Below are 9,620 nucleotides of genomic sequence, written 5' to 3' on the forward strand. Positions count from 1 at the left end.
TTCCTGAAAAATCGTCGCAAGTTTACCGTGCCTTTTTCGTAAAGTAAACAGCCTAATTGCACCGGCATTGGAAACAATCTTGACACTGTAAGAAATTTCGATGATTCACATAGAGACTACACATATGTTGAATAGAAACGTGAACTAATTAAGAATTTTATAGATATCGAGCAACCAATAAGTGAAAATTTAACAAGAAAAATGCAGAACTGATTTTATTCATAATTATAATGACTTTCATTCATTTATTCTATCTGAATATTTTTTACTTAGAATTATATTTTTCTGGATGCAAATGTTTTATGTATATTATCTACATACATTACATTGTAAATAGCGTATAAAAATGTATTATGTTAAAACATACATTATTTCCTAAATAAAATACCTATATAATACGCTATATAATAACTTCTTTTTTGCCTTGCAATCCTCAACTTTTTAAAATTTAAATATATGTAATATTATATGCTATTATATGCTATGCTGATGATTCTGCGATAAAGTTATAATTTTGTTTCATGTTCTCGCGCCGAAGATTTCATTGTGTATATATTCTTTTTACTTGTTACATCACGTTATTTGATCCTTAAAGCTCCGTGTTGAAGTCGTTATTTTGTTCTCACGTTTTTATACAGCAAACTAAGAGTCCTATGGGTATATCCGCCGTTTATTTGTAGTTTATTACCTAAGAACTCGCATAGAGCGCGAAAACGAAAACGGAGAAACAACGAACGCCGTATTATCGAATTATCGCAAGAGAACGTATACTTGCGTAATTGCTGTGTGAATCGTAAATCTCAAATAGACGAAGGATAAAAGTTATTACATTTTTCCAGCTTCCGTATCTGCTTTTAAGCGAGGCCGCGTTAGAGTTAATTCAATGCAAGTTGAGAAAAAAATCTCGTTGACAAAGAAAAATATATTGCATAATAATATGATAATATCGTCGCAATTTTCTGATTAAATATTAGTACGCGAGCAGTTAAAACAAATTAAATAAAATGAATTATATACTCTGTTAATTTGTAATATTAATTAAATCTTTATGTTTAATAAAAAAGATTTTTATAAATCTAATTTAATAATATTTTACTACTTAAATCTTTATCTTTATTATAATATAATTTGCTATACATGAATTGAAGTGATCCAAGCGAAAAAATTGACAGACATACATTTTGCAAACATTTTTCCTTTGTATAATATAAAAAATGCAATATACAAATAATGATTAAGACAATATATAATTGATATTTTAATAAAATATATAATTGATATTTTAATTTTTTTATATATTCAAAACTATAATATTATGTAAACTAAATAAGTATTGATATTTAGTTAAGGATAGAAAAGTCAGTAAATCTCACAAACTCGATATGACAAAATAGCATAAAATGTAAACAACAAAGAAGAGACATAGAAAAAAATTACACATAAAATCAATATAATTAGACATATACAAAAATACATCAAAGATTTAAAATATAAAAAATTCATCAAAGATTTAAAATATAAAAAATTTTGCACCTCTTTTGTTTATTTTATTATTCTCATTTTTTCTATGCAATAATAACGAGTTATTAAAATTATAGGCAAAAACCTTTTTGAAACCTTTGCGGTGAGCGAGGTTTCAGTAAAATGTTTTAAAATTTTCTATTCTCTCGATTTATATCTCGGGGAGTTCATAAAAAAATCGCGTATTGGCCGACGAAAAAGTTTCGTGATAATAATTCAAGCGATAACTCGCTCGAAATAAAATTTCACAAGGAAATTCGTCGAAAGTCTAAGCCGCGTTATAAAATTTCCGACTTTATATCCAAAGTTCCCGAAAACGCACTAAATTTTACAATCGCTATAGATAGGAATCTAGGGAATTCTGACACCTATGAAAAGCAAAGCCAGGCATTTTACAGCGTCGAGTTCGCGAAAACTTTTGCCCTCTCGTATAAGAAATTTAAAAGCAATGCCTTCTTCTGCGCGTGAATTGTTTACGATATTCTTTGTCGGTTTCTTGTCAATTTTTTTACATTATGAAATCAAATAATAAAATTGCTGACGCAATCCACAATGCAATCTTTTCTCACATCGATAGATATATATCTATAACGTATCAAATATATATCACATCATATTTAATTCTCAAACTGTACATGATATGAAAAATGTTTTTTCGGCTGAAAAAAAGCAGTTCTTTTCTTGCTTGGTTTTCAGTAAGACAGAATATATTCCCCTTATACATTTTAGCTGAATCTAGAAAAACTATCTTTATGACACGTATTCACACTGAAGATAGTGAAAGTATTCAAGTCGCGTGAAAACAGAGTTGTTCCTCTATATGGATGTACTCTTAGAAAATTCTTTACACGTGCAACGCACTTGACGAGAAAAACTTTGCTCCTCCTAAAAAGTTATGAAGTCGTAAATGTTGAGCTTGCATGGAAAAAGAACATTTCCAGACATTTTTCTGTCTTGACAACCCTTCCTTCTCTTGTCAATGTATTCCTGGCGAAAAGCACATCATTTTCAAGCGTGAATGAATTTGGCTCATGTGGAAAATTTTAAACTAATTCCGTCGAATGCTAATCAAATCGCTAAATTCTATTTGAATGATTTGCAATGTGCATAAATAATAGGGACGATAATTCAAAATTAATCTATTCTGATTCAATAGATATCACGAATCTCTCCTCGCTCTGTTGACGATGATTCCATTTCATATCGATTCTTAACATTCCGACTGTATATCAGCGATGCAACGTTATGTCAGTGTTAATAAGAGTTAAATTAGTTTCCCCAAGCAAAACTTAAATACTTTTTATATTTGTCTAGGAAAAAAAATATTTTACTGAAGTATTTAAAAAAGTTAAATACCGATTTAAAAATAATTTTATCGGAACATTAAAATAATTACGTAGCACTTAAACAATGCTGCAATTGCAAAAATTTTAACATTCTAGCAACCAATTTGAAGAGTCTTATATTTTGATAATCCAAACGAAATTATTTTCAGATCTATAGCTAAATTTTTAGATATTTCGATCATGATTTTTTCATTTGTCAAACAATAATTTGCGATGTTATTTATTAATATTTTGTTTATCTAACGCGAGTATTATTAAAAATTATTCATGTGAGATATAGATACTTAGAGATGATCACGATACATATTGATAAATTATTTTCGATATTGCTGTATAAATATTTTAACATCAGTTAGATATATTTAAGAGGAAACAAGCATAAGATATCGAACGAAAAATCAAGAACATTTTCGTTGGACCACAAAACCTTTCTAGAAAAAATTTAAGTCGCATTCGTCAAAGAACACGCGTTCATATGGATAAGAATAAAGCAAATACTTTGACAAGAGATGAAGGCAAAGTCTGTTTTAAAGGAAAGGTAGAAGTAGTCCATTTTTCATGTACCTACTAGTATTGGGAAAAGTGAATCATTGCTACTGGCTTTGTCAGCAAAAAAGCCCATCTTGACATTTTATTATGTTATATCGAAGATTTCACAAGCAATAAAACTTAGTTTTCGCAGTTTCTAAAATACAACTCGATTTATCAGCATTTTAAGACATTCTTCGAATAAATTAGGATTCTTTCGCTCGAAAAATACTTCACGTTTGAAGCTATTCTCTCGTGTCCAGAATGATCGGTTCGAAAGAAAAAGGAAGAAATATGAGGCATAGCTTTTCGAGCGAATTTTATTTATGCTAAATAATCTTGACGGATGATTCACGCGAATATGATACGCAATAGAGCATCGTCGTGTACGCTCATCGCTTGGTTTCACATATTCATCTATATATATATATATATATGTATATATAAGGAGACACTGACGTCGCAGGATAACTCATTCTCAAGCAATAGAGCAAATGTTCTGTCATCGTTCCACACGATGAATGATGTTTGGCGAGACAAATGAGATGTCCCTAAGAGCAATAGCGTTGCGGATAGGAAGTGCCCGCATATCTCCGTGTATATCCCGGAGCATTTCGGAAGTTTGATTGTTTAAACCACAGCTTCGACAGCTAATTGAAAAACTTGCGTGATGGCACAGCGTGTAATGTATAGATAAAGAGTAATGTGACGTAGTTAGAAGCATGTCCAACAAAACGATCGGAAGAGAATCCCGATAATTAATTGCTGGATAATTAATAAATTTTGGACGGTCGCCACGTTATTATGTCGTTGGCATCTGGCTCAATAAATGCTGTGTCCATTTGACACTGTTCATATAATTATCTGACAGTCGCTTATGTCAGAAAGGAACTTCCATTGCCATCCATGCAGATATTACATGATAAATTATACAAGATAAATGTGTCATTATATGATAAATTGTATAAGATAGATGTTATTATATGATAAATTATGTAACATAAATGTAGGTATGTGTTAGAGATACGAGTTCAATGTTGTGCGCAAGAAATAACATTCACTATTAATTCCTATTGTGTCACAGAGCGCTGTCTTTCTAACGATATAATGCAATTAATGTTTCGAATTTATTAATTTTATATTATATGTCGCCGTTTATCCGTCAAATAGAAACACATTAGTCGTTTCCGTCACTCGACATTTTTCTTCCCACAGAAGACATGGGGTGAATGATGAATAGGGGAGAAATTGGATTGAGTTTGCAGAAAGGGCGTTTCGGTCCTTAGAAAAATTATCGACAATAGATAAAAAAACCCTTCCCCTTTAAGCCAAATGCACATCTCACTGTGCAGTTTACGAATAGCAAAAGTAATTTTGTCGTATGCAATCTGTAAATATGACAGTATATTGTATTAATAGTAAAGAAAAGAAAAGAAAAAAAATCGATCGAATATGTCTTCTTTTCTTACTATATTTAAAGATATAGAGTGGATGACAAAACATTACGATAAAATCAGAGAGAATCAAACAAGTTCTCATTACAATAAAAATTCTTACTTTCACATTTAATTAAATTTAATTAAAATAAATAGATTTTCAGACTAAATTAAGATCATGACAAATTGAAAAAAATTAATTGTTTCTCATCTGCAACGCGCAGGTTGCACTGAATTAATTTGGTTCTTCATTTCCTCAATTAAAACTATTCAAATTTATAATTAGATATATTTTATTTTAATTCTATAACAAATTGAAAAGAATACTAATTATACGCAATGTTGATTGTCGATTTATCACTCATCTCTCATTCGAGATATCCAAGGCTAACAGCGATTCGACATTAAGCGAGAAGGCCTCTACGTTCTCAGCATACGCTATGAGACTCGATGGGATATGCGCTACTAGCTAAGCGTAGACGACAATATGCAAATTTCTCGTACTCATCGGATCCGATTTAAATGTAGCGCATATCACAAACGACCGCATTTAACAGTCCGGTGCACCAAAGGTATCCCGTGCATTTACAGAGAAATGACGTTCGTCTACGACAGAGTGGTTTACCGATCACTACTTGCAAATATAAAACGATCAAACGACCCAAGCGAAAAAAATTGAGCTTTTTAGATATTCCGAATAAATTCGATGAATTCCTTCGCGCACAGAATAACATTCTATATGTATTTCTACACAACACACACATTCACTCATGTGTGTGTTTCTAGGTATACCTAGTGTCTTTAGAAAGTTTGGACCAATCATCTTAACCAAAGCCTCTAAATCAATATTTCATAATCAGTTTTTATTTCAAGATCTTTTAAGTCTTAAGTAATATTAAAAATTAATACTGTTCTATGGCCGGTATTCATAGTCTTATATTTCAGATTATCATATTACAGTACAGTCTTGAGATATTATGAATTATGAGTCAATTAAAGAGCTGTATTAATATCTCAAAACACGTTACTCAAAACGGTCTTAAAGTAAAAACAAACTATTGAATATCGATCTTATAATTAGTTTATGACATCTTAAGACTGTATACTTAAGACGGTTTTAAATATAAGATTCTATGAATACCGGCTTTAAAATGATGTATGAATGTATAAATCTATAATGTTCTAAATAAATGTTCTTTGAAAGTTATGCTACATTTTATTGATATTGCAATTTTAGACCAAAGGTCTACGTATGTGAATAAATAAAAAGATGTCTACGAGTTTTCTAGATTCTGCAATTCTAGAGACACTCGGTACATATACACACAAACACATACATTTACACAAATAGCATACGGAATATCTGCCCTATCTCTCTCACGCGCGGGGAAAAGCTCCGCTTATTGGGAGAATCCCGTTTAAGGGATTTGAGCGACAGCCGGAACGGAATCACGGAAGAGTGCAGCTAATCAATCTTCGGAAGCAGATAAGATGAATCGTTCAAGGAAAGCAATTGTTAGACACCACCGAGCGAACGCAATTAAATCAACGGCGATTTGAGGAACGTCATTTGTCTGTGACAGCCACGTAAGGACGAATTCGCAATACTGTTGAACTCAGAAAAAAGGTCGTATGAATAACTATAAATTTATAATTAAATAGCGTCTTTATATATTATAAAATTATAATAAGAACATGAAATAAGTTGTATGAACTAAGAAAATGTAGTATTATTAAGTTATGTTAATCATCTACATTTAGTAATGTTAATCATCTACAAATGATTAATATTGTTATATTTATTTATTACTGTTTATTATTTCTATAATGCCATGTTTAAGTCGTAAAGTTATGTAACGCTCAATGAATGATGGAGCGTAATTTTAAGTTGCATTAAGTTCCACCGCTCACTGAGCGCTACATAACCTTGCAGCCTAAACACGGCATTAGAAAAATAATAAACAGTAATAAATAAGGAAGAAAGATATTAAATTAAGATATTAAAGATTATTTATAGCAGACAAAGTTATTCTACGTTATGAATTATAATAAATAAATATATTAATAATAGATAAATCCCTTTTTTGCTCAGTAAGTGTTCAGTGAGCGATCGTCGCTTCTGGATATTGCACCTTTTATTGTATGCTGAGTGTTTTCTTCTTAGGAGAACTTCACTGCACTCCCTCCCTTAGGAGAATTTCACTGAATCTCCCTCTGATAACAATGATATTGCTCGAGCGACTTTAATAAAAGGGTTTTGAACGTATTTTTTAAAGTTATCTCAAAAAAGAATGATTAATTAGTTACTATGATATAATGTACTTTAAATATGAAACGCCACTACGGTCTGAATGTTAAGAACATTTGAACCATTATATATATTCATTTAAATGAATTAATTTCAGAAATTATAAATAAATTGCGTACCGATATGGTTGTCGAACTTTCAACGCAATCAATTTGAAATATTAATAATCTCCCCAAATTTCCCAAATTTAATCTTAGGCAATATTTTTTGCAATAAATTTATTACAGTTTTTTAAAATTAAATTTAAATAAATATCATCTTGATCAAAAAGTTCCCGGAATTAGCACCAGGTGATGCTCTGAGTCAGCTGATTTGAGTTCTTTTTTTGGTTAGGTTGCCACATCTATCATTGACATTCTCACCAAATTTTATCCCATAGCTTGACTTTTGTAAAAATTATGCCGTCTTGAGTACATCTACCTTTGCACGTATTTTCGATTTTTTACAATTTTAAAAATGAAGTTAAATTTGCAACAACGAGTTTGTATTAAATTTTGTGTTAAAAATGGATTCAATGGTGTGAAAACCTTGGAAATGTTGGGAAACTGTTTCGGCAGTGATACTCTAAAGAAAACAGCCGTTTATGAATGGCATGAACGCTTCAAAAGTGGTCGTGAGTCCGTCGAGGATGACGAACGCAATGGCAGGCCGTCGACATCAAAAATCGACGAAAACATCAATAAAGTGAGAGAAATGTTGATCAATAACCGCAAATTAACTATCAGAGAGCTGGCAGAGGACTTAAACATTGCTTATGGATCCATTCAGGACATTGTTAATGGTTTGGGTTTGTGTGTTGCTGCAAAGTTGGTCCCGAAGGAACTGAATTTCATACAAAAAAGGGACCGCGTTGTCATCGCCAAAGACATGATTTCCAAGGCTGAATCCGATCCAACATCAAACGCATCATTGGAGACGAGACTGGGTTTATGAGTATGACACGCAATCCAGACATCAGGCGAGTGAATGGAAAGCTTCAAATGAGTCAAGACCAAAAAAACCACGACGTTTTCAGTCGAAAAAGAAAGCGATGCTCACGGTTTTCATGGATTACAACGGTATTGTACATCACGAATTTTTGCCAGAAGGTCAGACAGTTAATAAGGAGTATTATTTGGGCGTTATGAGACGTTTGCGTAAAGCAGTTCGCCAAAAAAGAAAGTTGTGGGCAAACAACTCGTGGAACAACTCATGGTTTTGCACCATGATAACGCACCGTCGCACAGTACCATCATTATCCGTGAACCAAGAACGAAATAAATATCATCCAACATCGAATTCATCTGATATGGCTCCCTACGATTTTTTTCTGTTCGATCGAGTCAAAAAATCATTACGGGGAACGCATTTTAACAGCCGAAAGGAAATAATGGAAAAATCGAAGACGGCTCTGATGGCTATACCGACAATAGAGTTTCAGAAATGTTTCGAGAGCTGGATCAAGCGCTGGTATAAGTGCGTTGCGTAGATGGAGAGTACTTTGAAGGGGACAATATCATTTTTGATGAATAAAACTTGTATTTTGAATTTTCTGAATGAATTCCAGGAACTTTTTGATCAAGGTATATAATACCTTCAACATCTTAACATTCAGACCGTAGTGGCGTTTCGTATTTAAAGTAATATATTTAACATAAATCTTATTTCCAATCTTATAATATACTCTATTTAAAAAAAATATTTGTCTAAACTAGAAAAATGTAATTATATCTTATTTTTATGAGGTCTAAGTAACTATTTGTATGTAGTTGAGATACTATTTTACTATATATTTATTTATATATTTATTTATATATTTATTTCACTACAAATATTGTTGCTATAACTATATTTTTACAGTGTTGAATAGATTAATAGCGATTATTCTATAAAACTAGTTACAGATATTATAATAATTGTCAATGTTGCTGAAAAAATAGTTGCCACAACTATTTTTTTTCTCCCAGTGCGTGGGATTTTTTTTATCTAACGTGATTAGGATAAATTCGGGTAGATAGTCATACGGAAAAGATAGCTATGGGCTTTCGAAATGACTACAAAAATGTTGTATTTAACAATTATTGGAGAAATTACAGCCTATAGCCATCCTTTCTATATGATCCAAATTTATTCTGATACTGAATAACCGATAGAATGCTCTAATTATCTCGTTAAGAACCGTATTGAATAATTTCGGACAGGTAAATGGCCCCAATTAATAAGCTCTTCAACACGTGTAGCGGAGATTTGCATATCGGGTTAGGAAATTCACATGTATAACTTCGTACGCGTAAAGTTCACAGAACTGAGGCATACTTCGAGCGAATCGGTGCTATCAGGAGAATCCGAGGATATTCCAAAGTCTACCTTTTTTAAACGAATCTCGATGAGGAGAGTTTACGCCGCCTTACTACCCATGAGAACTATTATTGTTTGGAATATTTCTTAAATGGCGAATCCCACGAAAGTTCACCACTTTCCAAAGCAAGCGCGCCGTCGCGC

At 31.9% G+C, this 9,620-nt stretch overlaps 1 protein-coding gene across 1 annotated transcript; it reads left to right on the plus strand.

Annotated features, from left to right (window-relative positions):
• The first annotated feature begins 7,673 nt into the window (after positions 1-7,673).
• Positions 7,674-8,072, plus strand: LOC108694223 (putative uncharacterized protein FLJ37770). Its single transcript, XM_018203591.1, has one exon. The coding sequence runs from the start codon at positions 7,674-7,676 to the stop codon at positions 8,070-8,072; it is 399 nt and encodes a 132-aa protein (XP_018059080.1).
• The last annotated feature ends 1,548 nt before the right edge of the window (positions 8,073-9,620 follow it).

The sequence above is a fragment of the Atta colombica genome, unplaced genomic scaffold (genome assembly GCF_001594045.1).
Source record: "Atta colombica isolate Treedump-2 unplaced genomic scaffold, Acol1.0 scaffold12, whole genome shotgun sequence".
NCBI classification, from domain to species: domain Eukaryota; kingdom Metazoa; phylum Arthropoda; class Insecta; order Hymenoptera; family Formicidae; genus Atta; species Atta colombica.

Coding starts and splice junctions, on each gene's coding strand:
- LOC108694223 (XM_018203591.1), top strand. CDS start 7,674: ATGTTGGGAAACTGTTTCGGCAGTGATACTCTAAAGAAAACAGCCGTT.